Source organism: Phyllostomus hastatus, unplaced genomic scaffold (genome assembly GCF_019186645.2).
Source record: "Phyllostomus hastatus isolate PE091 unplaced genomic scaffold, TTU_PhHast_1.1 phas_contig_210, whole genome shotgun sequence".
In the NCBI taxonomy this organism is placed as follows: Eukaryota; Metazoa; Chordata; class Mammalia; order Chiroptera; family Phyllostomidae; genus Phyllostomus; species Phyllostomus hastatus.
The window spans coordinates 28970646-28997943 of NW_025333737.1; the positions used below are offsets into that span (position 1 = coordinate 28970646).

At 60.5% G+C, this 27298-nt stretch overlaps 1 protein-coding gene across 1 annotated transcript; it reads left to right on the forward strand.

Moving 5' to 3' along the window:
• The first annotated feature begins 4170 nt into the window (after positions 1-4170).
• On the forward strand, positions 4171-27174 carry ERBB2 (erb-b2 receptor tyrosine kinase 2). The gene is made up of 27 exons (XM_045836253.1): positions 4171-4559; positions 10891-11042; positions 11912-12125; positions 12897-13031; positions 13484-13546; positions 13728-13843; positions 13969-14110; positions 14723-14842; positions 15167-15293; positions 16836-16909; positions 17000-17090; positions 17311-17510; positions 17879-18011; positions 18099-18189; positions 18862-19022; positions 20738-20785; positions 22114-22252; positions 22340-22462; positions 22735-22833; positions 23112-23297; positions 23414-23569; positions 23685-23760; positions 24059-24205; positions 24573-24670; positions 24845-25033; positions 25308-25560; positions 25670-27174. The coding sequence occupies exons 1-27, from the start codon at positions 4487-4489 to the stop codon at positions 26023-26025; spliced, it is 3762 nt and encodes a 1253-aa protein (XP_045692209.1). The 5' UTR covers positions 4171-4486; the 3' UTR covers positions 26026-27174.
• Positions 27175-27298: the final 124 nt, after the last annotated feature.

Consider the following 27298-nt stretch of genomic DNA (forward strand, 5'->3'; position numbering starts at 1 on the left):
TGAACACGGAGTGTTGAAGAGGTCACCGCCCTCCTACTTCAAATCATAAAACACTGTGACCAGGGACCATTGCATCCAACTCTCCCATAGTTCAGACAACAAAGTGAAGCCTTATTTCGGCCACACAGTCCAGCGACTGTTTTAGGGAAGGCCCCCAGCACATGTTAAGTGCACAAACACGCTGACAGCACAGGACACAGGAACGCAGGCCCTGACAGCCTTGTACGCACAGGCCAGGATGGGAGCCACGTGCACTTTGATGCACATGTACATGCATCAAAGAAAGCCAGGTGAGGCTGACAGGGCAAGAGTGGTTTTTGTCTCGGCAAAGCAGCCGGGGATAGAGCAGGGAGAGGGGCTGAGGGAGGCGATCAGCATGGCCAGGGTTGTCTTGTCCGCAGGCTCCTTTGTTGCACCGGGGACTGGGGTTCCCCCTGGGCTCAGGGAAGCAGCAGCTTTCCTGCGGTGAGATGGCAAGTATTCTTGAAAGGCCATCTTTAGGAAGTACAGATTTTCTTATCAGAATCTTCCGAATGACTCTCCTGCGGCCCCTGGGAGGGCCGGGGCCTACTCCCGGAGGACTCCTGCCAAGTGGCTAATTCACGCAGACTTCCCCTGCAATCGGAGCCCCGACTCGAGGCCCTGGGGGGCAGGCCCCAGTTTGCCGCCCGGACCTCGGACTGTGGACCGGCTCCCTCCTTCTGTTTGTTTCCAGTCTCCTGGCCAGGCGGTCTGGTGAGGTAGGCAGAGGGAGGAGACTCTGGTACCAATGCGCGCGCCCGAGCACTCCCCCTGTGCCCCCCAGTCTCAGCGGACTGGTCAATGATTGATTGGCATTTCACAGGCGGCTGGCTCCGGAGCCCACTCTGTTGACCCTTGGAGGTCACCTTCCCTAAGCCAGAGCCCCTTCCTGACTCTCCAGCACCAGCGGTCACCTCCACTGCCCACCGGCCGGGCACCTGTCTCCCGAAGACCTTCTCTGTGGGCCTCTCGTGCATCTGTCCTTCGCCCCCTGGTTGGCTCCCTTCTGCCCTGCAGCACCCCCCACCCCTCTGCTCTGTGGCTGTTTCCTTCCCCGGGGTCCTCGCTGGACGCTGCTGGCCAACTCTCAGGCTCCTCCAGCAACCATGTGGGTCCTCCGGCTCCCTTCCTCCCCCTTGCCCAGTGCCCACCCCCTTCAGTCTTTGTCCCTCAGACATCCTCTCTTCTTGGCTCTCCAGCCAGGCCCTGCTGGAGGGGCAGCGGAGGGGAGACGCGAGTCAGCAGTACCCACCCCTGCCCCCCTTCCTCTTCCCTTGTCAAGCACCAGACCAGGTCTTTCCCCTTCCTCCCCCGCTCTGAATGGGCTCATTCTCTCGAGAGCCTCAGCCCTCCTCGAGCCTCCTCCCCGGGGCGTGAGTTCTGACCTCCGCTCCTCCCCCATCCCACTCCGGCCCGCGGGCTCCGCCCCCTCTTGGCAGCCCACTGGGACTGACCATTGTCTCCAGTTCGGGTTTCCTTCTGGGATCTGGGATGCAGGGAGGGTGGGCTTGGCTTGGCAAGGCGGGAGAGGGTGGCTGGGACGGGTAGTTAGTTACCCGGATTTCCTGGAGGCTCCTCCTCTGGCTCCCCCGCAGGGGCTGGGGTGAAGGCGCGTTCATGGCACCCTTGATTCGGGGCTCTGGAGCCGACTGGATGAGGCCAAAGCCTCATGCCTCAGTTCCCAGCACCTGGGGACCTCAGGTTTCCACTTCTGCAAACCGACACAGGTCACACCCGCCTCCTCTGGCGCCCCAGGACTAGGGGGTTGTGGAGGGTGGCTCTAGGACAGAGAGTGGCACCGAGTCGGGGGTCCGGGGGTCCGGTAAAGGAGGGGGCTGCAGCAGCATTCCCGGCTGGACCAGCCCTCCTGACTCAGTGTCAGGGGAGGGTGGGCCTGGGAGCACAGGGACATCTCTAACCCTGACCCCGACACCCTGACGGTCTCCTGAAGGCCGAATGGGCACACGTCCAGGTGCAAGCCCCCCAACATGGGACCAGCAAGCGACTCTTGGAGTCAGGCCACCGTCTCTTCACCCGGAAGGGCTAAGAGGCACCTGGACCAGGTCTTGGACTGTGTGGTGGGGGGAGGGGGAGGGGTGATTTTGCTGGCCATTCAACTTTTTCCTCACTAGCCCTGAGAGGGTCCTGGGCAAATCGGTTAGTTCCCTTGAGCCTCAGTTGCTTTGACCCTCACCCTCTCTCTCTCTAGAGAAAAGAGGGGTGCCCTTGCCCGTCCCGGAGGGCGTCTATCCCCAGACGCAGCAGTATTTCCCGAGCTGTTGCGACTGTCCTCCCCGGAACAGGTCCACTGGACCTCGTCCCCAGGACACAGTTCCCATCACCCACACTTACCCCTGATACATGATGCTCACCAACCTTTCCTATCCCATCCCAGTTCTTCACAAACAAGCAAACACTCCGTCTTGATCGTCCAGACTGGACTCGTGACTGATGATGTTCTGGCCGACGGCCTGCAGCTGGAACGTCACCGGTTAGAGCTGGAGCCCATGTCACATTTTGGGTTCGTAACCTGGTATTCACTTCCTAAAGAGTCTTCCAAATTGCACAAGCTCCGAGCCCCCCCCCCCACCCAAACCCGCGTCTGCTGCAGCATAAGCCAACCCTGAGGCCCCCGGCCGAGCGCTTAGTGCTGTGCTGAGTGCTTTGGGGGCGTTATTTCCTGGAACCCCTGGCCCGGAATGCCAGACGCTATGCCACACGTGCACAACAGGTCACCTCGGTCACTCGCCCAAGGTCACACAGCTAACCTGTGGGGGAGTGGGGGTTTGAACCAGGTCTTCCTCATCCCGGAGCGCCCTTTTCCAAACCCTTCCTCCGCCTCCACCGTGAAAGTGCCTGTCTGGAAGCAGCTTGAGAAATGCGGGGGTCCAATCTTTTTTTTTTTTTTTTTTTGAGAGAGAGAGGAGGGGAGGGTGGAGGAGGGGTGGAGACAAGGAACATCCATGTAAGAAACACCGATCTGACCGGTTGATCCGTTGCCTCCGCTAGGTGCCCAGACCAGGGACGTGCGCCCGGACCGGGGATCAAACCTGCAGCCTCGCAGTGAACTGGACAACACGCTCCAGCCCCCGGGCCTCCCTTCTCCAGTCCGCAGTAGGTGCCTCTGACCCCCTCCGTCTCCAGCAGCACCGGCGTGCTCTCAGCTGAGGCATTCCACCCAGAGGTGCCACCCAGATTTAGCGAAGAACCATAAGGATGCCCAGTTAAATCTGAATTTCAGATAAGCAAGGAATAACTTATTTATTTAAAAGATTTTATTTCTTTATTTTTAGAGAGGGAAGGGAGGGGGAGAGAGAGAGAGAGAGAGAGATCAATGTGCGGTTGCTGGGGGTTATGGCCTGCAACCCAGGCATGTACCCTGACTGGGAATCGAACCTACGACGCTTTGGTTCGCAGCCCGCGCTCAATCCACTGAGCTACGCCAGCCAGGGCAAGGAATAATTTATTAGTGTAAGTTGTATATCCCATGAAATATTTTGTTGGAATTTTCAACAAAAACATGCCCCCCCCCTCCCGCTTCAGTCCAGGCCCGGGGCTCCAGGTGGGATGCAGGGTTGAGGAGGGTGGGGGGGGGGTGGGGGGTGGTTGTAGAACTGAGAAGGCCGGCGAAAGGCACAGAGAAGAAACTTTGGATAAGTTGGTGCCCAATGCCCCCGTGGTACATGAATACGAGAGATGGTCTTCAAATTGGCGGTCCCTCCCGTTTGACCGTCTTTCCCCAGACCTGTAGACCCTCTTAAAACCACGCTTTTCAGACCGGAACAGACAGCTAAAAGGTTCGAGAAGGCCGGCCGGAGAGTCCTGGCAGCCCCGAGTTCAGCACCACACACGCCCCTCCTTGCACACTGGTCCTCCTCGAGGATGCGGTGGGAAAGCCATTATTCGATATTACAACGAACTGGCATTCGATGGAGTAGGACGCAAACTCTTCAGGAATGTTTACCATAAAACTTGCGACTTAAAAGAAGACGGCATGTGCCCCCCCCCCCGCGGCCCCTGGGGGAGGAGGCGCAACCGCCTCCCCTGCTTTCAGGTGCTCTTCGTGGAAACGGGTGGAACGGGCGGCGGGCACCCCGGGCGCGCGCGCGACGCACCCCAGGCCTGCGCGGAGAAAGGGAGAAAGCGAAGCCGGGATTGCCACTCCCAGGGACTTGCAGGAATGCGGTTGGAGGGGGGGGGGGTGGGGGGCGAGCTGCCAGCGCGCTGGCTCCCAATCACAGGAGGCGGAGGCGGTGGAGGAGGAGGCCTGCCTCGAGGAAGTGCAAGAATGAAGTTGTGGAGCTGAGATTCCCCTCCATCGCACCCAGCGCCGACAGGAGCCCCGGAGGCAGCCGCCCGCCCCTTCGCGGGGAGCCCTTCCGGCGCGCAGCGCTCGTCCCCTCTGCCCGCTGCCCCTCCAGCCTGGTCCAGCCGGAGCCATGGGGCCCGAGCCGCAGTGAGGACAATGGAGCTGGCGGCCTGGTACCGCTGGGGGCTCCTCCTCGCCCTCCTGCCCCCCGGAACCGCAGACACCCAAGGTGAGCCTGGGGTGGGGAGGGCGGTCACCCGCGACGCGCCCCCGCAGCTTGGGACCCCTGCAAAAACCCTCGGGCTGGCGGGGCGCAGGGGGCCGCGCGGGCTTCCCGACGAGAAGTTTCGGACAGCCCGGGGCGCTGGGAGCGGGCGGGGAGGGGGCAGGAGAAGATGGGGCGGCGGCTGGGCCGTTGCCCCCGAGCGCCTCTCGGTGTCCCATTCACGGGACCGGCGCTTTCCGGGCTCCGGGACGGCCGCGGGGACTTGTCAAAGGGGTTCCCTGAAACTGCCGAGAAAGTTTCCCTCAGAGGGTTCCCTGCGCGGCGCGCGCGCGTGTCCCCCCTTCCTGAGCCCCCTCGAGCTCCTGGAGGCCTTTCCAGTTGGCAGCCTCCGCCTCCGGACTGGACTGGGCTGGATTCCTTGGGGGTCCCCCCAGCGCTGGCCCTCCCCCTCCCCCTCCCCCCTCCCGCCCCTCCTCGGCCGATTGGGTTTAGTAACTCCTGCTTCAGGCAAGATCGGGGGGTGGGGGGGGTGAGGGGTGGGGGGGGGGGGGGGTGCGCAGCCACCTGCCCCGCCAGAGCTGGGAGGCGAGGGTGACCAGTCGGACCGAGGATCCGCCTCACGCCGGAGCCTGGGGCGCGGGAGTTGGGTGGGGAGGCGTTTGTTTTGAACAAGTTTCTGGAGGGCCAACTCGGGGCCGGTGTGCTTTGTGGCTCGGGGAGAGCATGGGCGGCGCGGTGGGCTTCCCGGTCTGGGGCCCGGAGTGGGGGAGTTCTGCGGGGGGCGGGGGGGGGCGGCTCCGGGGGCAGCTGCGAGCTGGGGTGGGGGGCGAAGGATCAGGGACTGCTTACCCTGATCTGTACGCGGAGGACTGGGTTGTCCTTGCCTTTCCCGCACCTGAGTGCCGGGGAGAGTGGGGGGGGGGCAGCGTGCTGCCCCCTCTGTCCGTCTGTCCGGCCGCGACAGTGACTAAAGCTGGAAGTGCACTGCGTGCCGGGCGCTGCACATGGAGTTTTGCACGCGCGCCCCCTTGAACCCTCAGAAGCACCCTGTGAGAGGGGTCCCACCCGTGTTCCCAGGCCCCAGGCGAAAACCTGGGCTTAAAGAGGTCAGTTAAGTAGTGGCCAGGAAGCGGTGGGTACGGATCGGACCCCAGGCAGTGCGACCCCCCCAACTGCACGTTTGAAATCACTGTTGATCTGCCTCGAACGGTGGGAGACACAGCTCCCCACGTGACTGGGTTGTGGGGAAGACACAGGGAGAGCGTTCTGGGGGAGGTGGGTGGTCTCCGTAGGTCACGGAGTCTGGAGGAGGGGTGCCTGTCACCTCGTCTGGTGCCCGAGGGCCCCTCTGTCACCGCGCTGCTGTGCCGAGAGGGGCCTGTCAGCCAGGGTGCTCTTGAGCTGTGTGGTCTGTGTGTTTGTGTCTGGGCTTTGTGTTGCTAAACAGTCTCTCTTTGCTGACTTGGGGACTCAGCTGAACTCTGCCCTCTGAAGGAACTCCCTCAAGGTGCTGGGCCAGCCAGCAGGGCTGTAAACCGGGGGAGGCGGCCCCAAGCCTGCCTTCTATCTGGGGAAGGAGGCTCCTCTCCTTTGAGCTTATCCTTTCCCTCCCTGTTTCCCAGGCTGGCATCTTTGCCCCTGACCTTGTGCTGAGAAGGGTGAGGCTAGGCTGGGCCGAGCTGCTGTCCTGCGCACCTGGGCCTGTGATCTGAGCAGGTGGGGAGTGGCTGGGTGCTGCTGTGCTGGGGGCTGAGGGGTCAGCTCTCCCGGCTTCCTCACTCCTCGCCCTGCACTGCTGGGTGCAGAGAGATGCGGGGTGTGTCGTGCAGGGAATGGTTACAATGGCAGCACACCGCCCAGCTGCCTCCAGCCACCCCCTTACATCGCAGGACTGAGCTCTGGGGCAGGAAGGTCGGGGTGGGGGGGCCGGGGAGGTGGGAGAAGACCCAGGGTTTTGCTGAGATCCTCTGTTAGAGGTCCAGGTTCAAAGCGCAGTGAACACGTCCTTTTTTGTCTTGCAGAGCTCCTGTTTCATTCGTGTGTGGTTCTCCCAACACTCTCTTTCCTTCTTTTTGCTGTGCCTAGGGAAAGTAGCCTCATATTAATATTGCCAAGAAAACCCTGGGAAAGACAGGATCCAATGCAAAAAGAGAAAATACATGGCATTCCAAACAGAAAGCCCTTTTTCTTTTCTCTTGGTTGGGAATTACCCATACTCCTGCTACTCGAACTTTTCTTGCCTTAACTTTGCAAAAATGTCCAGCCAGCTTCCCCTGTGCCAGGTTCTTGTCCACAGGCAGTTTCATGTCGTCGGGGCCACGGTCCTGCGAAAGAGCTGCACCAAGGGGAACACTGAAGTTCAAGGAAATCAAGCGACTTATTGAGTAGTCAGGGCATTTTTTGGACTCCAGTGAGGAGCTACTGAGAGTTGATGAGTCTTATTCCATTTAACAGAAATGGGTCGAGCATAGCCTCAGGGGCAGCCAGGTGGCCGGACTGGGGCGGAGGTGCTCCTCTCTCGTTCAGGTGAATGCGTGACCTTCCGCATCTAGGCTGTAGAAAGTGGGGCTGAGATGGACACCCCCAGGTCCCCTCTTGGCTTTGGAGTTATCTCTCCCTGTCCACCTCATGTCTGCCTTCTTCTTCGGGGCCTCCTGGAACGGCGGGGGACTGAGGGGAGGTGTGGAGCGGAGGCCATGGGACCTGCAGGGATGTAGGGAAGGACACAGCTGGATTAGAAGCAGGAGGGACCAGTGTGGGGCTGGGGCTGGGCCTGGGGCTGGGCCTGGGGCTGGGCCTGGGGCTGGAGCTGGGGCTGGGGCCGGGGCTGGGGCCGGGGCCGGGGCCGGGGCTGGGGCTAGGGAGCGCAGGAAGTTATGCCTGCCCCTGGGTGCTGGAATGATCTAGAAAGAGATCCCTGCCCTCTGCTTGTGGGAAGCCCCTCTGGGGTGACACCTCCATCTTTCGTGAGGCCACCTTTCCTGTCTACCCCCAGGGAGAGAGTGGAGGTAGGGGGAGGGGTGTGCTCTTTCCCAAGGAGGAGGAGAGCCATAGCCAATGTTTGTGTTGCCCCAGCTCTGTTTACAAAGCCTCGTCATGTTTACAGACTGCGTTTTGATTCATTATCTCATTTAACTTCTCTACAGAAAGGAAGAGTTGTTATTGTTTTATTATTCCCTCCTATAACCAAGTTCAGGTCAGTAAATATTCACCGAGTGCCTACTAGGTCGCAGGTGCTGCTGTGCACGGAGGTGAATCTGATTTGCCCCCCACCCTGGAGGTCCAGGGCCTGCTGGAGGTCACAGAGTGAGTGACCCAGCTGTGTTCAGGTCTGATGACCCTGAGCCCAGGCCCCCATCTGTCTGATAACCCCAGGTATGTGGTGGGTGGGCGAGCTTTGGGGTTGCAGGTAGTGTCCATGGAAACCATAAGAAGCATGGGCACTCATGCTGCTGAGCGAGAGAAGCAGCTGCTGGGCCTGAAGGCTGGTGGGGATGAGAGAACCCCGTTGAGAGCACCCTGAGTTGGAGGGACACGAGGGAGGGACTGTGACCAGTGTCTCCGTGGTGGGATGGACTCTGTGATCTCAGCTGGTTCCTTTTGGTGTGGAGACTCTTTTTTATTTTTAATAGTTTATTTATTTATTTTTAGAGAAGGGGGAGGGGAAAGAGAGGGAGAAAAACATTGACACATGAGAGAAACATTGACTGTTTGCCTCTCACACGCCCCCCCCCCATTCAGAATGTGGCGGAAACCCAGGTGTGTGCTCTGACTGGGAGTCGAACCGACAACCTTTCGGTTCACAGGCTGGTGCTTAGTCTGCGGAGCCACAGCAGCCAGGGCTGGAGACTCTTGATTGGACTTCATCCACCTACCCGCCCATCCAGCAAACACCCAGTGCTCACGGGGTGCCCTGCCCTAACCGTGGCTCCTAAGGAGCAGGTGTCCTGGAAACAGAGCTTGCTCTCCTGTGTGGAACAAGACCTCCTACCCACCCCGACCCAAGAAAATCAGCGGGGGCAGGGTGGACATGGGGACCAAAGGCAGGGACTGGGGAGCAAGGAACTGGCGCGGAGATGGGAGGTGGGAGGAGGTGTAAGGTGCAGGGGAGAGGGGGGAGGTGGGGGAGGCCTCGGGAAGGCCTTCCTGGCAGGTTGGTTGCGGGGATTAATGCCCAAGCCTCCTGCTCCTGGGGAGTGGGTCTCAGGGCACCAATTTTACCACCTGTTGCAAACACTTAAAAAGTCTTAATCAAACTCAAATGGGCCACAGACAAATTCACTAGTGGGGCGGGGCTACCACTCTTACTGCTCCTCCTGCCCAGCCCAGCCCGGCCCAGCACGGCCGGCCTAGCGCCTGTGATGTCGTTCTGTGGCATCAGTAGAGTTGGGCTGTGTTTACGTTGGTGTGGGGTGTGGGGTGAGTCTGTGCGTGTGGTTATTAGGCCCTAGTGGAAGAAACGTGGAATCTAAAGTCAGACGGACTTGAGTTCCAATCCTGCTCCTCACAGGCTTTACCCCCTGGGGAGACTAACCCCTGTCAGCCTCAGTTCCCTTTTTTGCAAAGTGGAGGTCTCAGTGTCTGCAGGATGTGGCTCCCGGAGTGCCTGCTGAGCACACAGTAGGCCCTCAGTTCATTCAGCTGCTGCCAGGGTTCCGTTGTTGTTGTTTTCCCATTGCCTGGCTGCCGCAGCTGGTGTCCTTTGGAAGCACGCAGGGCCGCAGGGGGTGGAGACAGCCCCGGCCTCAGCTCCGCTGGTCCCTTTCCCGGGCTTGGGCCAGGGCCGTGGGGTCTGGGCCTGGAGACAGCTGTGCCTACAAAGCAGCTGAAGCTGCGGAGGGGGAGGTCCTGGCAGCGGGTGGACGTTATTTTGGGCCTGGCCTGCCACCCCCAGCTCCTGTTTCTTTTGGGAGTCTGGGGTAGTGGGGGGAGGAAGGGACCCTTGCTTCTATTTCTGGGCCCTCCCCTTCCTCCCTGTTTGCTTCCTTCCCTATCTGCCTGGAGTGGTGGGGACAGAGACCCACTGCGTGTGTCACCGGGAGGTCCAGGACACGACTCTGGCGGGGCTGGCCCCACACGCTTTTCCCCAGCAGTAAGGGCAGGGGGAACTTTTATTACCCATCCCCTCAGGATTTAACCTCCAGTCCAAGTTGCTGAGAGAGCAGGAGGTCAGCTCCCTGAATCTGCACGCAGCCCGTGGGAGGCAGAGGGGGGCCAGCAGGCGTTCCGGGCAGCTCAGGCACCTGTGTGCCTGCGTACCTGGGGGTGCCCTCCGCCCACCTCCCCCCGGCACACCCTCCTGGGCAAGGCGCACCAGGTGATTCATCTTCTCACCGGAGCAGAAAAACAAGTTCAGCTGGACACTTTAGTCTCCCCCCTCCGCCGGCCGGCATTGTGCCAGCCGCTGCCCCCAGCGCCCCTCACCGGGGATGGTTTACCCTTCCTGTATTTCTGGGCTTCACGGGGACTTGTGGTCTCAGGGGCACCCACCGGGGTCCAGGTGGGCCTGGGGGCCGTTCATCTTGGGGCCCCTGGGCTGACAGTTGGCTCTGGGCAGGTACACAGGGCTGACGTAGTACTCCTGTGGCAGGAGTTTCGCGGCACAGATTCTGCCAGCTGCTTCTGGAGCCCTGCCCTGAGGAGGTGGCAAGGGTGAGGTGCCAGAGTAGGAGCCTTTGGAGGAGGCATCAGCCCGGCCCGGGATCTGCAGCCCGGACCCAGATGCCCACAGCTGGGGTCTGACGCTCATTGTCTGTGCCTGGGGGAATCCCAGAGGTCCCTGCAGTGGCCAGGGTGGTCTTCATGCCCCCGCTGTGACTCCAGCTGACCCTCCTTCCCCACATCCTGGGTGGCATTGTGAGGGTGGGTGTTTCTTGCCAGGAGGCTGGCATGTGGGTGGTATTGGAATGGGGTGGGGAGAATACCCCAAGTTTGTTTGCTTGGGAGAGGGCGAGGGGATATCCAGAGGGTTCATGATTCATCATCACCTCTCTTGGGGGATTTTTTACCCGTTGGCCCTGAGTCGTGGCTTTGGGACAAAGAGAGGCTTTCTTTGCAGGCCAACCCCCTGAACTGGGCGGGCGAGCTCCCTAGAGCTGGCACCCCAGGGCCCCCTCTGGGTGCTCAGGGTGGGCTGAGTCAGAAGGAGCCTTTCCCCTGATCTCCCTCCTCTTCCCAAACTCATAAACCTGCTTTTGCCGTGCACCTTCTGCAGGTGCACAGGACATGGCGGGAGGGGGCCCCTGCTGTCCAAGACGGCCTGACTCTGGGGAGTGAGTGTGGCGGAGGCAGCCAGGTCGGAGCCGCCGCTGACCCGCCTCCTCCCTCCGGCCAGTGTGCACCGGCACAGACATGAAGCTGCGCCTCCCGGCCAGTCCCGAGACCCACTTGGACATGCTCCGCCACCTCTACCAGGGCTGTCAGGTGGTGCAGGGTAACCTGGAGCTCACCTACTTGCCTGCCAATGCCAGCCTCCACTTCCTGCAGGTGAGAGTCATGGGCAACCTGGCCAGTCCCTGCCTCCAGCTGGGCTGAGCCCTCTGCTTATAGGTGGGTGGTGGAAGGAGCCTGGGTCTCCTCTTGTGGGTCCTCAACCAGAAGTCCTCTCTGTAGCCTAACCCCTGCCTGTCCTAGTGCAAGACCTGTTGGGTCCCTCGCTCTAGTGTGGCTGGCTGTGGACCTCTCCAGGCGGAATCCATCTGTTCTGTTGCTAAATTGTTGCTGTCTTGCCAGTCCCACCACTTTCCCCTGTCCAACCGCTCAGCCACTGTCCCTCTCCCACCTGGAGTCGTGAAAGGCCTGGTGGGAGATGTGGGTTCCAGAGCCAGTGCTGCTGCGACACACCATGTGAATGTGGCCTAGTATCTCGGCTTCTCTGGGCCTCGGTTTCCTTATCTGCATTTCGGGAGAAATAGGCATGCTTTGACTTCCCCGGGGAGGCCCATTTCGAGGCTAAAATGGGAAATGCGTGTGAAAGGGCCCCCAGAGAGTAGAAACCAGCCCGCAGGGCTCTTTCTGGGGTGCCCTGGGGTGGAGTCGTGCGCACAGTGCCCAGAGGTCATCTCGTCCTTTCAGAGATGAAGAAACTCAGAGCTGCAGAGAGGGTGAGGTATTTGCTCACAGTGTCCAGAGTGCTCCCTCCACCATTATCTTTCTCGATCATGCAGGAATCTGGTTTGGGGAGGGGGAGGGGCCTTGATTTCCATTTTACACAGGAAGAGAGCAGGGCTGCTCAGAGGATGGGGGTCTTGCCCAGGATCCACAAGTACTGGGTAACTCCGAGGAAGCCTTGGAGGGTGGCCGTGTCCCAGGGCCCAGGTCTCCTCAGCCCCACCCCACCCTGTGTACCCCCCCAGGATATCCAGGAGGTGCAGGGCTACGTGCTCATCGCTCACAACCAGGTGAGACAGGTCCCGCTGCAGAGGCTGCGGATCATACGAGGCACCCAGCTCTTTGAGGACAGCTACGCCCTGGCCGTGCTGGACAACGGAGACCTTCCGGACAGCGCCACCCCAGCTGCAGGGGCCGCCCCAGGGGGCCTGCGGGAGCTGCAGCTGCGAAGCCTCACAGGTGGTCATCCTTATCTTTGACACCTGGTTACTGAGAGCCCACCAGGGCCACTGCTAGGCGTGGGGAGGCTTCTCGAGGATCCGGACCCGCATCCCTTCTGGTTGGATGCAGCAGGTGGCGCTAGGGAGGTGCCCCTGGGAAGATTTTAAAAAGATTTCCCTTCCTCCCAGGGAGTCACAGCTTGTTCCAGCCCGCAGAGTGGGGTAGTTGGGATGCCGGAAGGGTTTTGCCTGCCGCGAGGCTGAGCACACACGTGCGGCGAACCGCCGTGTGCCTGCACGTGGCGGCCCTGGCGCTGGCGGTGTCCCGGACCCTGTGCACCCGGGGCTTCGCGTGCGTGGTTCTCTTTCGGTCACGCTGTGATCTGGCAAGGGACGCGTGGACGTTGTTGTCGCCTCACAGATGAGGCCGCAGGTTCACAGGGGATCCGGGGCTTGCGGAAGGTGCCGCAGCTAGGTAGCGGTGAGCTGGGTTCCAGGCTGCAGAGTCTCTCTTTCGACCAACAAGCAGAGTGCACAGGATAGAGGCGGGAGGGCAGGGGAGAGAGACCCGGGCCTCTGGGGAGGCCCTGACAGGGACAGCCCCCTCCTCCAGGCTCGTGTATGTGTGCGGGGGGGGGGGGTGGGGGTGGGGGCAGGGGTGGTAGAGCTAAAAAATGCTGAAGGTGACTTTTCTGTGCCCTGGGGCCCCAGAGTGTGTTAAGAAGGTGGTGGGGGGTGCAGAAGCGGATAGACGGGGGGAGAAAGCCTCTGTTTGCTGCCCGTCCCCCAGAGATCCTGAAAGGAGGGGTCCGGATCCAGCGGAACCCCCAGCTCTGCCACCAGGACACGATTCTGTGGACGGACATCTTCCACAAGAACAACCAGCTGGCCCTCACGGTGATGGACACCAACCACTCCCGGGCCTGTAAGCCATGCTCCTCCCTGCCTGCAGCCTCTTCCTCAGACCGCCACCCCCCCCACCCCCAACTCCTGGTCACACCCCCCAACCCCTGCACTGACACCACCCGTTTTTTTCTTGGTCCCTCCTGTCGTCTCTTTATCTCTGTGGCCCTCTGTCTTTTCTTTAAAAAGAAAATAAAAAATGATTTTACTTATTTTTAGAGGGGGGGAAGAGAGGAGAAAGAGAGAAACATCAATGTGTGGTTGCCTCTCCCATGCCCCCTACTGGGGACCTGGCCTGCAACCCGCCTGACTGGGAATCGAACCAGTGATCCTTTGGTCACAGATCTGAGCCCAATCCACTGAGCCACAGCAGCCGGGCCCCTTGTTTCTTGCCTGCGTCTCTGTTTTTGGAGTTCCCCTTGCTCGCCTGGGTCTCCCTGGGTCTCTCTCACTGTCTCCCTGTGCCCTCCCCAGGCCCGCCCTGCTCGCCAGCCTGTGAACACTGCTGGGGAGAGAGCTCCAGGGACTGTCAGAGCTGTGAGTCTGCTGGGGGAGGCGCAGGGCCTGGGGCCCAGACTGGGCGGGATCAAAGTGACATGGGAGGGGCGGGTTCCAGGCCCCAGTGTGTTCCCCAGGGAGTCTCCCCCGGAAGGTGATGCTGGGGGAGGCCCGGTTCCCCGGGCACCATCCTGCCCTCACCCTGCCCTTTGCCCGACAGTGACCCGGACTGTGTGCGCCGGTGGCTGTGCCCGCTGCAAGGGCCGGCGGGCCACCGACTGCTGCCACGAGCAGTGCGCTGCCGGCTGCACGGGCCCCAAACACTCCGACTGCCTGGTGCGTGCTCGCTGGGCCCACCCTTTGGGGGGGGACGGAGGGGGCCTCCCGCCTCGTACTACCCCATCGCCCCTGGCGCATCAGGAACAAACAGCCCCGTAACCCCCAGCTGCCTGTCCCCCCAGGCCTGCCTCCACTTCAACCACAGTGGCATCTGTGAGCTGCACTGCCCAGCCCTGGTCACCTACAACACGGACACCTTTGAGTCCATGCCCAACCCCGAGGGCCGTTACACCTTCGGTGCCAGCTGTGTGACCACCTGTCCCTGTGAGTGCCAGGGAGAGACACAGTTTTCGTCATTTTGCCGGGGAGGTTGGTTTATGGAAACGGGAGCCTACGGTGAGCGTCGTCTGCCCCTTGCTGTGGAGAGCTGGTCGTGAGGGTTCCCGTCAAGCTGCCTCCTCCTCTCGACAGCCGTGGAGCAGGTGGCGGCCGCAGAGCAGGAGCTAAGAGCTCGGGCTCGGGAGCCAGTCCGCCTGGGTTTGAAACCCGGCTCTCCCACTGTGGGTCGTGTGACCCTACAGTGTCTCAGTTCCCTCGTCTCCAAAAGGGGTGCAGTCAGAGCCCCAGCCTCATCAGCTGGTTATAAAGTTTGAGTGAGCTCACATCCTGGCTCCTCCGCTCACCAGCACAGCAACCTTGGCTGGTTTCCATAAAACCGTGCCTTGGTTTCTCTTTCGGTGAAATGGGCATCGCTTGGTGTCTCCTATCACGTGGGTTTGTTGTGAGGAGTCAGTGGAGGGTAAACGTACAGACCTAGTGTGGGGGCGTTTCATTGCTGGCTGACATCACTCTTACTGTGCTGCCAGGGCACGGCAGCCCTGCTCGGGGTGGGGTGTGGGAGGCTGGGGCGTGTGGACACAATCCTGGTCTCCTCAGACAACTATCTGTCGACGGACGTGGGATCCTGCACCCTGGTCTGTCCCGTGAACAACCAGGAGGTGACAGCTGAGGACGGGACACAGCGGTGTGAGAAATGCAGCAAGCCCTGTGCTCGAGGTACGCATGGCCGCCAGCCCCCGACCAGGCTGCCACTCCTCTTGTCCCTCTGCACGCCCAGCCTGGCCTCGGCCCCTGTCCCCCTCTCCCTCAGAGGCTCCTGGGACTCGGTCCTTGTCTCCCACTGTCTTGCCAGCCCCCATCAGTCCCACAAGCTCCTCCTTATCTTGCCAGTGTGGGGAAGGGGCGTGTGGCCCTAGAAAGGGACTGTGGACAGGGCCCAGGAGTTTGAGTCCCTGGTGCCCGTGGAGGGGCTGATCAGTGCTGCTGTGGGGCTGAGACGGCCCTTCAGCCCCCCCGCCCTCCCCCCACCCCTCCCCACAGTGTGCTACGGTCTGGGCGTGGAACACCTGCGAGAGGCGCGGGCGGTCACCAGTGCCAACATCCAGGAGTTCGCCGGCTGCAAGAAGATCTTTGGGAGCCTGGCGTTTCTGCCAGAGAGCTTTGAGGGGTAGGGATGCTCAGAGGTCAGGGTGGACACAAGGGTCTGAGGCAGGATCAGGGTGTCACTGGTTCCTGAGCGCCCAGAAGCGGCAGCCTCGGGGTGAGGACGGCAGGAGACACAGGTGGGAGGCTAGGAATTCAGAAGGGAGACCAAAGGGACCAGGGACTTCTGGGCGGGGCGTTACGTGCGTAGATGACACGTTAGCCGTGAACATGCACTTGTGTGGAGGTCAAGCCATCCGGATAAGGTTGCGTTCTCCTTGAGTTCACACTGGTAGCTTCATGCGTAATGGTCCCAAACTGGAAATAACGCAAATGCATATCGAGAGGTGAATGAGAGGACAGGTGATGGTCTGCCCGTACAGTGAAAGAACCTGGTGTGCGCACCGTGAGTCTCGAGGACAGGTGAAGCGGGGCAAGCTGGCAGGAGCCCGCCCTGCGTGGCGCCCTGCGTGTGAAGCTGCAGGGCAGCAAAAACCGCCCCGGTGACGGCATTCGGAACGGGGGCCGGTTGCCCTCGGTGGGAGGACTGGAAAGGGACACACAGGACACGTCTGGGGTGGTGGCAGTGCTCTGTATATCCACTGGGGTGGCGGGAGCCCCCATGAGCGAGTGCGTTCGCCAAAACTCATCAAACTGCGTGGTAAAAATCGGTGCGACTTACTGTGTGTGAGTTACGTTTCAAAGGGCAGGAGGAAATGCCTTGCGGCACTTCTCCCGCCTTTATCCCCCTTTCTGAAGGAGACCCTGTCAGCAGGTGTGTCTTCTTCCAGACCAACTGCACACGCGTAGACACGCACTGAGGAACACAGTAGTTCTGCTGGGGAGGCTGGTTCACAGAAACGGGAGCCCGCTGGGGGTGTCATCTGCCCCTTGCTTTGGGGAGCGGGTCGTGACGGTTCGGCCTCGTTCTTTCAGCAGCTGTGGGGCAGGGGGCAGCAGCACAGAGTAGCAGCCACGGGCCCAGGCCTGGGAGCCAGACGGCCTGGGTCTGAAACCCGGCTCTACCGCTTACTGGTCATGTGACCTTACTGCGCCGTAGTTTCCTTATGTGTAAAACGGGGGCCAGTGTAGTCCCAGCCTCATACAGTGGTTAGGAAGGTCGAATGAGCTCATACGCATAAGCTCTTAGAACAGTGCCTGGCATGTGCTAAGTGCTCCTGGACATTAGGTTTTTGCCTGTAGCCCCCGGAGGTCTGGAGTCCCGTTCAACAGCTCCCCTGTGTGCTGGTGGGTGTTCAGGTCATGTCCGGTTTTCAGTCTTTCTAGCGGTTCTGCCTTGTACCTCCCTCAGGGGACAGTGTCCCTCTAGGCCACATTCCTAGAAGTAGAATTTCTAGATGGGAGGATGTATAAATACTGTTTCGATGGACCCGCCAAAACAGGGCCTGGGCACTGTAGCTCGGGATGGGAACAGCTGGACTTGAGCAAAGGGTTTAAGTGAAGTTATTAAGAGAGGAGAGGGTGGGGAGGGAGGCAGGGCCCGCCCTGGGGGTCCAGCTCACCCACTTACTGGCCCCGCTGACTCCTCGACTCATCCTTCTTCTAGGGACTCCACCTCCAGCACCGCCCCGCTCCAGCCGGAGCAGCTCAGAGTGTTTGAGACCCTGGAGGAGATCACAGGTGGGCTGTGCCTCTGCACCCTGCTCGGGAGGGGCTGGGAGTCCTCACCCTGCCCCCCCCACACACCGTAGCCTCACCCTGTGCCTGCAGGTTACCTGTACATCTCAGCGTGGCCAGACACCCTGCGTGACCTCAGTGTCTTCCAGAACCTGCGAGTCATCCGGGGACGAGTTCTGCATGAGTGAGCACCCAGCGTGGGGTGCCTGACCCGAGTGGGGGTGGGATGGGGCTGGGAGGAGCGTGGGGCATGGTGGGTCCTCCTGTTCCCCAGGGGCTCCCGCCGCAGCCTTCCTATGGGAGTTTGCGTGCCGGGGACCGGGAAGGTGAGAGCAGCGCTTGGCTGACCGGGCAAGGGTCAGTAATGTGCTGTCCACCCTGCAGCTGACGCTCCTCTCCCACAGTGGTGCCTACTCGCTGACCCTGCAAGGGCTGGGCATCGAGTGGCTGGGGCTGCGCTCGCTGCGGGAGCTGGGCAGCGGGCTGGCCCTCGTCCACCACAACGCCCACCTCTGCTTTGTGCACACGGTGCCCTGGGACCAGCTCTTTCGGAACCCGCACCAGGCCCTGCTGCACAGCGCTAACCGGCCAGAGGAGGAGTGTGGTAAGACGGGGAGCCCAGGGCTGCCCTTCCCCCGTCTGCCCGTGCGCAGCAGTGCCCACGGGCCCCTACTAGCAGCGGTCTGGGGTGTGTGCAGACCGCCCATCCCTCCCTCGTGGGCCACTGTTGACGCAGCTCTGGCCGGCCTGACCTCTTGGCATGGCCTCCAGCCAGTCCTTTCTCACCGCCTTGGCGCCCCTCCCCTTTCCTCTCTGCTCCTGGAACCTCAGAGCCCCTTTCCCTCCCTGCATCGCCCAGGCCCTGAGCCCACCCCTCCAACCCAGAGCCACCCCCTCCCCAGCCTCTTCCCCTGGTTCTCGGACCTGAGCTTCCCTTAAGAGTCCCCTCTGATTCCTCCTTCCTCACGTCAGTGGGTGACGGTCTAGCCTGCTACCACCTCTGCGCCCACGGGCGCTGCTGGGGGCCGGGGCCCACACAGTGTGTCAACTGCAGCCAGTTCCTGCGGGGCCAGGAGTGCGTGGAGAAGTGCCGAGTCCTGCAGGGGTACGCGGGGCGGAGCCGGGGGCGGCTGGGGGGAGGGGTGCATGGGGTCTCCTTCCCGACGCCCTCACCGGCCATCCCCTCTCTCAGGCTCCCGCGCGAGTACGTGAAGGGCAGGTACTGTCTGCCGTGCCACCCCGAGTGTCAGCCCCAGAACGGCTCGGCGACCTGCTCGGGATCGGTGAGGAGCTGGTGGGCGCGGAGCCGGGTGCAGGGAAGCTACGGTGGGTTGGGGCGGATCGCCGACCACCTGGCCAAGTGCTTCCGGCGAAACGCCTGTGGAGAGAGCCCGGCGCTCAGACCCGAGCAGCGGGAGGGTGGAAGGAGGCCCGCTGCTGGGGACTGTGAGTCGTGTCGTGGACCCTGAGACCTCGAAACCACACACAGGTCTCAGGGGCCTGTGCTGGTGGCTGTGGCTGTGCCAAGGGGGTTAGACTCATGGGCTTTTGCACCGGACCGCTTGGGTTCAAACGCAGACCCTCCTTCCGGCCTCATTTGTACGATGAATAGCATACCTGCCTCTCTAAGTCACGGTGAAGATTAAGGTAGAATAGGGCTGGTCTGGCACAGTCTGAGCGGGGAAAGGCTTGCTAGTGTTCGGTGCCATTATTACCTGCTGTCGTACCTTCAGTGATGAGCCCCTTTCCTGGGCATTTGGTTCGCGCGTGAAGCCCCTGGCACAGGGGCCGAGCTGTGCAGCAGGGTGGGGGTTGGGGGAGGACAGACCCCAGTGAGGAGCAGTGGCAGTAGACACAGCGGGTCTGGGCTGTCCCAGGAGCAGGGGGAAGCCCAAAGGGAACCTGGAGGCCTGACCCTACCGCCAGCCCCTCACGAACCCTCCCTCCCTCCCCAGGGGGCTGACCAGTGTGTGGCTTGCACCCACTACAAAGACCCTCCCTTCTGCGTGGCCCGCTGCCCCAGCGGTGTGAAGCCTGACCTCTCCTTCATGCCCATCTGGAAGTTCCCAGACGAGGAGGGCACGTGCCAGCCATGCCCCATCAACTGCACCCACTCGTGAGTCTGCGGGCCTTGCTTGCCAGGAGGAGGGCTGTGTGCCAGGAGCCTCTGCGGGAGGCGCTCTGCCGCGTTGTGGGAGGGGGACTGCTCTGCCTCTGCTTACCCTGTGCCTTCATTTTTCATCTCTTTTCTGACCACAAAGCCACATGCTACAAAATGTGTATTAGAACATAAAATAGAAATGAATGTTGCCAGCAGTTCTGCCCCCGCTGTGAATAATTTGTAACATTTTTCCTCGAGTTTTTAATCTATGCACACACTTGCATATGTATATTATTATAACACATTACACTCTATAGTTTTTACCTGTGCATTCAAACATATATCGTGTAATATATATATTTTTTAAAGATTTTATTTATTTATTTCTAGAGAGGGAAGGGAGGGGCAAAGAGAGAGAGAGAGAGAGAAACATCAATGTGCGGTTGCTGGGGGCCGTGGCCTGCAACCCAGGCATGTGCCCTGACTGGGAATCGAACCTGCGACACTTTGGTTCGCAGCCCACGCTCAATCCACTGAGCTATGCCAGCCAGGGCTTTTATATATGTTAATATATATTATTCTCCAGTTGTTTCTGCCTGTATTCTAACTTTTTTTTTACCAAAATGGAATCATACACCATACGTATTGTTTGCAAATGTTTTTTTTCTTCACTTAGCAGATTCTTGCAACGTTTCTTTATTCCTTAATACGGCAGTCTGTGCTATTTTTTTTTTTCACATAGTCGCCCTTAGTTACACATGAAATACGTGAATACGTCCTTGCGATAAACGTTTTCAGCAATACAAACGTGTAAACACTGCAAAGCAAATGTGCCCTTTCATCCCCCTACCTCTTCCCTGGGGAGAACCAGGGGATTCACTCTCGTGTGCGCATCCTTCTAGGCTTTTCTCTGCACAGTCACATAAATGTGGTACATTTATAGTAGGTTGAGTCATGTGAGGTTGCTGTTTTTCTAGGTCAAAAATGGTCAAGAAAGAGCAACTTCGTTTAGTTCAGCTCACGTACAATCAGTTTTTTAGTGTGCGTGTGCATTTTTTTTATTGTAAATGGGTTCACTCTTGGGCTATTGTTCTGCACTTTGTCCCTGCCCCCACACTGTGGGTGCCGTGGGTGTCCTTTCCTGCGGGCACACATGGACCCGCCGCCCCGTGTCCCGAACTGCCCGCGCTGCAGCGCGGATGCAGGGGTGTTCAACCCTGCCCCTGTGTGCGGGATGGCGACCGAGCTGGTTCCTTTTCCTTGTTTTTCCTTTTCCTCTCTCTCTCTTTTTTTTTTTTTTTGGCAGTGTATGGCACTTGAGCTCCATGCCCAAGTGAGCATCTTATACATGACCCCTAGTGTGGGCATTTTTAGGGCACGTGTGGGTCACCGACATTTAATAGGTGTCGCGAGCCGCCCCCTGCAGAAGCTGTGCCAGTTTACTCCCCTGGCCTTCATTCACGGAGGGGACGGCCGAGCTTTTGCATTTGGCGCTCCGTTGGGTGCCCCCACAGGGAGGTGCAGGGGAGCAGGGGGAGTGGGATCACAGACTAGAAGGGGCCCCCTTGTGGGGTGATAGAAAGATCACTGGTAACCTTGAGCCCAGTTTCAGCTTTTGTCTCAAATGGGGACCACGAGGCAGCCACACCCACCCCCGGGGTGCTGTGAGGCTGGAGTGGGCCCGGGAGGCGGCTCCCACCCAGCCTTGCTGACGGCACTCTCTCCCGCAGCTGTGTGGATCTGGACGACAAGGGCTGCCCCGCCGAGCAGAGAGCCAGGTCAGCTTGGCCCCAGGACACGCCCCACATTGCCCCTGAGCCCCACCACTGGCCCCTCCCTGGGTGGACACTGCTGGGCCGCGGTTCTCCCAACACCACACCTGCACCCCCCCCCCCCACGCCTGCTCTTCCACTGTTGCTCCTCCTTCCCATTCACTTCAACAAGTTGCTGGAAGACCTGCTCAGGATGCTTGTGGAGTGGGGGACCGGAAAAGGTGGCAAAGACACCCAGTACCTTCCCACCCTTGGGTAGCCGGGTGTCTCCTAAGGGACACAGGCAGCATGCGACTCCCTGGGCCTCGAGGGGAATGGAGAAGAGAGTGCAGCTGCAGCCCTGCAGCGGGAGGGAATGGTGACTTCTAACAGGGGGCCTCCTTAACAGGGAGGCTTCAAGGAGGAGGTGGCATTTCAGCCAGGCCTCGAAAGAGGGGCAGGTCTGTCTCTTGCATTAGGGAGGAAGCAGCCAAGTGGCCTCGTCGGGGAAGGGTTGGAAGAATCTAGGATGTCTGCTTGCAGGTTCTGGCGTGGTGCACCTTTAGGTCTGCACAGAGGAGAGAGGGCAGGGAGAGGTCCCAGTCGGGGCTGGGCCTGGAAGGCATGAGCAGCCCTTTCCATGGCCCCACGGGCCCCACTTGCTTTCTGGGCAGTGGGGAGCGCTGGGAAGGGCTCTGGGGGGAACAGGACTGGAGTGCGCCCTAGACGATCAATTATTTGTCCTTGAAACAAGATTCGTTAGAGGTGTGCGATGTGCCGGCCCTTCGCAAAGCAAGGGAGGGGGGCAAGGAGGACAGCGCTGCAGGGCCAGCACCCGGGGGTGCCACCTGTTCCGGATGAGTCTTGAAAGGTGACCCTGTGGAGCAGTGGTGGCCCGGGCAGAAGCAGCGGCACACACCATGGTTGGGAGGTGTGGAAAATCATGACCCGTGGGTGACGAATTTGGCTAGAACATCAGGATCAGTGGGTGCACATTCCTGGGCCCCACCCCATCACCACAGTCAGAGCCTCCCGGGGGGTGGGGCTCCTGTTAGCAAACTCCGCGGTGAGTTCTGTCAGGAAGTTGGAGAATCCCGGGCTGGGCCATGGGTGAAGGCAGGATTCGGAGGTGTGGGCCGAGCGCTCTGAATGCCCAGCAAGGAGACTTTCCCCCAGGGGGCAGTGGGGAGCCAAGGGAAGTGTTTTAAACTGTTGAAGAGAGGCGAGAAGCCAGTGAGCTGCCCTTCTAAACTCCCTTCCCAAACGCCAGTGACCTTCATGCCCCTCCACGGGGCCCCTTCCTCCCTTCTGCCCAAGCCTGCTCCCCAACCCCTGACCTGGGCTCCTGTCTGCAGCCCTGTGACGTCCATCATTGCCGCTGTGGTGGGCATCCTGCTGTTCATGCTCATGGGCATAGTCACCGTCATCCTGATCAGGAGAAGGCGGCAGAAGATCCGCAAGTACACGATGCGGAGGCTGCTGCAGGAAACGGAGGTGAGGTGGCCCGAGGGCCTCCCTGCCTGCCCGGGGTCCGCGGCCCAGCCCCCCAGGCACTGATGCAGGGTCACCCCCTCACCCCAGCTGGTGGAGCCGCTGACACCCAGCGGAGCGATGCCCAACCAGGCTCAGATGCGGATCCTCAAAGAGACGGAGCTGAGGAAGGTGAAGGTGCTTGGATCCGGAGCTTTCGGCACCGTCTACAAGGTCAGGGGCGGGGCCAAAGTCCGGGAGGGTGGTCCCAGAGGCTACCTTGGCGTGTGACCCAGGGTTCTGTTGCGGAAGGCAGCCCAGAGATGAGGGCAGTCACGGAGGCTGGAAGAAGGGGAAAGGGAGCGGAGGGCGGGGCTAAATAGTGTGGCTGCGGCTAAACTGTGTGGGCGGCTCCAGGGCGGGGAAGCAAGCAGTGACTTTCTGGAAGGCCCCTGGTTGGGTCTGTGCGCGGTCTCCTCCTCACATTCTCTCCCCTTCCTGTCCAGGGCATCTGGATCCCTGACGGGGAGAACGTGAAGATCCCAGTGGCCATCAAAGTGTTGAGGGAAAACACATCTCCCAAAGCCAACAAGGAAATCTTGGATGTAAGTCCCCCTGCCCTGCCCGGCTGGGCATACACAAGGGACCCCCGGCTGCAGGTCTGGGCTCCCTTTCCCCTGGTATTTGAGGAGACAACTTCAGGTCACCCCCACACCTCGACTCCTGACCTCCCCGGTCTGTAGGCTGTGGTGCTGGTTTGTGTTGGGTGGGGTCAGATCCAGGGGAGGGTCCTCCCGCAAACCTCGGCCCGCAGGAGGGGCATGTGGCAGGTGGGCTTGTGGTGCCCTGTGCACGCCCCCTCAGTGCGCGCCTTTGCCCCCAGGAAGCATATGTGATGGCTGGTGTGGGCTCCCCGTATGTGTCACGCCTCCTGGGCATCTGCTTGACCTCCACGGTGCAGCTGGTGACACAGCTCATGCCCTACGGCTGCCTCCTGGACCACGTCCGAGAACACCGCGGGCGCCTGGGCTCCCAGGACCTGCTGAACTGGTGTGTGCAGATCGCCAAGGTACGCACCGAGGGGCCTGCGCTCCGTGGGCATCCCGTCCCCCTGCAGGGCTGGGATGGGGAGGTTGCCTAGGAAAGTGCGGCCGAGCACAATTCACCGGATGCCTCCAACCCCAGGGCATGAGCTATTTGGAGGAGGTGCGGCTCGTGCACAGGGACCTGGCTGCCCGGAATGTGCTGGTCAAGAGTCCTAACCACGTCAAGATCACAGACTTCGGGCTGGCTCGGCTGCTGGACATTGACGAGACGGAGTACCACGCGGATGGGGGCAAGGTTCGAAGGGGCAGCAGGGTGCCCTAAGGTGGAATGGGGTCTGGGCCCTGGGAGAACCCTGAGACGGGCCACCCCCAACACCCCCTGTTCAAAGACATTTCCTCTGCCCCGCCAGGTGCCCATCAAGTGGATGGCATTGGAGTCCATTCTCCGCCGACGGTTCACCCACCAGAGTGACGTGTGGAGCTATGGTGCGTGGTGCGGAGGGTTGGACGGGGGGGGGGCAAGGCACCATGGTCTTGTCCGCGGCGGGGATGTTGGTGAGAGGATGATTGATGGAGACGCCTCAGCCGCAGTGTGGGGCCAAGGGAGGGGCTGCAGTGCCTCAGCCTGTCGGGGTCTGTCCATGTCCCAGGGACCGGGGAAGGGCTAAAGGTAGCTCCCGGATGTTAGCAATGCATCCTCACTCTGCACCCCGCTTGGTACCAGGCTCCTGGAGACTCTGCGCCTCATGCACTAAAGCTCCTTCTGTTGCCATCTCTGCCGCAGGTGTGACTGTATGGGAGCTGATGACTTTTGGGGCCAAACCTTACGACGGGATCCCGGCCCGAGAGATCCCCGACCTGCTGGAGAAGGGGGAACGGCTGCCCCAGCCCCCCATCTGCACCATCGATGTCTACATGATCATGGTCAAATGTGCGTGGTGGAGCTGTGCCGGCTGTTTGGGGGGGACATGGGTAGAGGGGTCTACAAGGGGCATGGGAGGAGGCCAAGCAGAATATTTGTGCACCCAGGGGTCCTGGTACCTTTTAAAGGAACCTCAGAGAGTCTCGCTTCCCTTTCCCGGTACCAGTCCAGGGAAACTGCAGAGGACCCGCTAGAAAGTGACCTATATGCAAAATAAAAAGGGCAAACACAGAGGTTCTCAAAAGTTCCTGGTAGCTGGTCTCTACCACCTGAGGGCTTTGGACTCCAGTCACTAGACCGGCTTGGAGGGGGCGGGGGCGGGGCAGCACTCAGGCTGCCGCAGGCCCTGAGATGCTGAGCTTTCTCCTGCCCCCAGGCTGGATGATTGATTCCGAATGTCGGCCGAGGTTCCGGGAGCTGGTGGCCGAATTCTCCCGCATGGCCAGGGACCCCCAGCGCTTTGTGGTCATCCAGGTACTGACCTCCCCGCCAGCTCCCTGCCTGTGACTAAGCACTGCCCTGCAGAGGGTTGACTCCTGGGTCCCAGGCCTCCAAGCCCAGCCCTTGCCTCTTCCATCGAGTCTCTTCTGAGCCTCCCCGAGCACTGGGCTGGGGAGAGGCTGCCACGCTCTGTCCCCTCCTCCCCAGAACGAGGACTTGGGCCCTGCCAGCCCCCTGGACAGCACCTTCTACCGGTCGCTGCTGGAGGACGACGACATGGGGGACCTGGTGGACGCTGAGGAGTACCTGGTGCCGCAGCAAGGCTTCTTCTGCCCGGACCCCGCCCCGGGGGCCGGGAGCACGGCCCACCGCAGGCACCGCAGCGCGTCCACCAGGGTCGGTGCCCAGGGTCACCCCGTGGTGGGTGTGGTTGCCCCTCCGGACCCAGTGGACTAGGGTCCCTTTCTCCCATGCCCCCACCCCCACACCTCATGGAGATCCCACTTTCCCGAAGGATTCCTGCTGCCTCCCAACCCACGCCCCCCTCCCCCCACAGTGACTGTGTCATACCCCAAAGGTAACCTCTGTTTATCTCCTGTGAGCCTGTCACCTTAGTCTCCATCTCAAATCCATGAGTGACCCCCGGCACGACCTTCTCTATCACCTCCAGAGTGGCGGTGGCGAGCTGACGCTGGGGCTTGAGCCCTCCGAGGAGGAGCCCCCCAAGTCCCCGCTGGCACCCTCAGAAGGGGCAGGCTCTGACGTGTTTGACGGCGACTTGGGAATGGGAGCAGCCAAGGGGATGCAGAGCCTCCCCAGGCTTGACTCCAGCCCTCTACAGCGGTACAGCGAGGACCCCACGGTACCCCTGCCCCCTGAGACTGATGGCTACGTTGCCCCCCTGACCTGCAGCCCCCAGCCAGGTATGGGTTCCAGGCCTGAGCTGAGGGCCCACTGTAGGGGCTGTGGTAGGTGGCAGCTGGGACACATGGGTTTCTTTCCCTAACGAGCCCCCTTCTCGTGCCCTTTCAGAGTACGTGAACCAGACGGAGGTTCGCCCGAAGCCCCCCTCGCCCCTTGAGGGCCCTCTGCCTCCTCCTCGACCTGCAGGCGCCACTCTGGAAAGGCCCAAGACTCTCTCCCCAGGGAAGAATGGGATTGTCAAAGACATTTTCACCTTTGGCGGTGCTGTGGAGAACCCTGAGTACTTGGCGCCCCACAGCAGGGCTGCCCCGCAGCCCCACCCTCCTCCAGCCTTCAGCCCGGCCTTTGACAACCTCTATTACTGGGACCAGGACCCACCAGAGCGGGGCTCTCCGCCCAGCACCTTTGAAGGGACCCCCACAGCAGAGAACCCCGAGTACCTGGGCCTGAACGTGCCCGTGTGAGCCACAAGGCCAAGTCCGCTTAGGCCTTGCCGAACCCACGGAGGGTGCAGAGGGCCTGACTTCTGGCCTGTGTCGGGACAACGCAGGGAGAGGGCCCTTGGACCACGTCCAGTGGAGCCTGCCGTGCCAGGAGCCTTCCTTCCTGTTCCAACTCCCAGGTGGCTAAGAAGGGCCCGGCCTGGCCGGCAGAGGAGGCAGCCGTGGGAAGTCTTCACTGACTCGGAGCCCCACCCCAGCAGACACCAGGGTCCAACGGATGATGCCACAGCCTCCTGTGCTGAGGGAGCAGCCCGGCCTGGCTCTCCTTCCAGGTCCCTGGCACGGAAGGACTTAGGGAAGCGGGGCCCAGGAGGGGAAGAGACCCAAAGGGAGCATCCAGGACAAAAGCAATCCATTCAGAGACTGTCTCTGAGTCCTAGCTCTGCCCCCAGAGAGAAGGGAGCAGTAGTGTCCAGGTCTCGTCCTTGTACAGAGTGCTTTTTTTGTTTTGTTTTTACTTATGTGTTCTTTTTTTAAGATGAAATAAGCTCCTCTTCCCTAAAGTGACCAGAGGTGACCTCTGAAAATGGTTCACTATGCACCTGACCCAGAAAGCCCCACAAAATCATGTAAATCAAGAGGTTCAAATCTTTGTGTTCACTTTAAGAACGCTCGTAAAGCTGTCCAGGCCATCAAGACCATGCCTGTTCTAAAAATCTGCAAGTACCTGAACAATGGCACTGGACAGAAGCAAATGTGTCCCATTCTGTCGATACAATGGTGGAGTTGGTAGGCGTGCCCAGGCCAAAGAGTGGGGCCAGACACAGGGTTGATGACCCAAAAAAGAGTGCCGAGTTTTGCTGCACATGCTTCAAAACGCAGAGGGAAATGCTGAACGTAAGGGGTTTAGAGGTAGGCCTCTGGTCTACCCGAGCACATCTGGGCAAACACAGCTCCCGAGGTGTGGTGTAGGGCTTACACAGCCTGTGAGTGGACTACCCCACATGTGAGCCCTCCCTGCCACGTCGACTTGTACTGAAAAATAGCAGACGATTCCTAAACCAGAGGTTGCACAGAAGAAAAAGATCCCAGAAGAAACAAAACCTTATGGCCCAGCAGTAAATTCAGGATAAAATAAATACTAATAAAAGTTTAAAAAAAAAGATGAAATAAGGACTCGGGGACAATGGGTATTGTGGAAGGGGGGTGTCCCTGCTCCACACTTACTTGCTCCATCTACAAATACATTTGTAAAACAGCCAGCACCAGCCTATGTCTGGGGCAGCCCTGTGCC

What these genes read in the sequence shown, in the direction of transcription:
- ERBB2 (XM_045836253.1), top strand. Translation starts at nt 4,487, where the DNA reads ATGGAGCTGGCGGCCTGGTACCGCTGGGGGCTCCTCCTCGCCCTCCTG. An exon ending in CGGCGACCTGCTCGGGATCG is followed by an intron (nt 18,190 to 18,861) that starts GTGAGGAGCTGG and finishes CTCCCTCCCCAG; the next exon opens with GGGGCTGACCAGTGTGTGGC. An exon ending in CCAACAAGGAAATCTTGGAT is followed by an intron (nt 22,834 to 23,111) that starts GTAAGTCCCCCT and finishes CTTTGCCCCCAG; the next exon opens with GAAGCATATGTGATGGCTGG.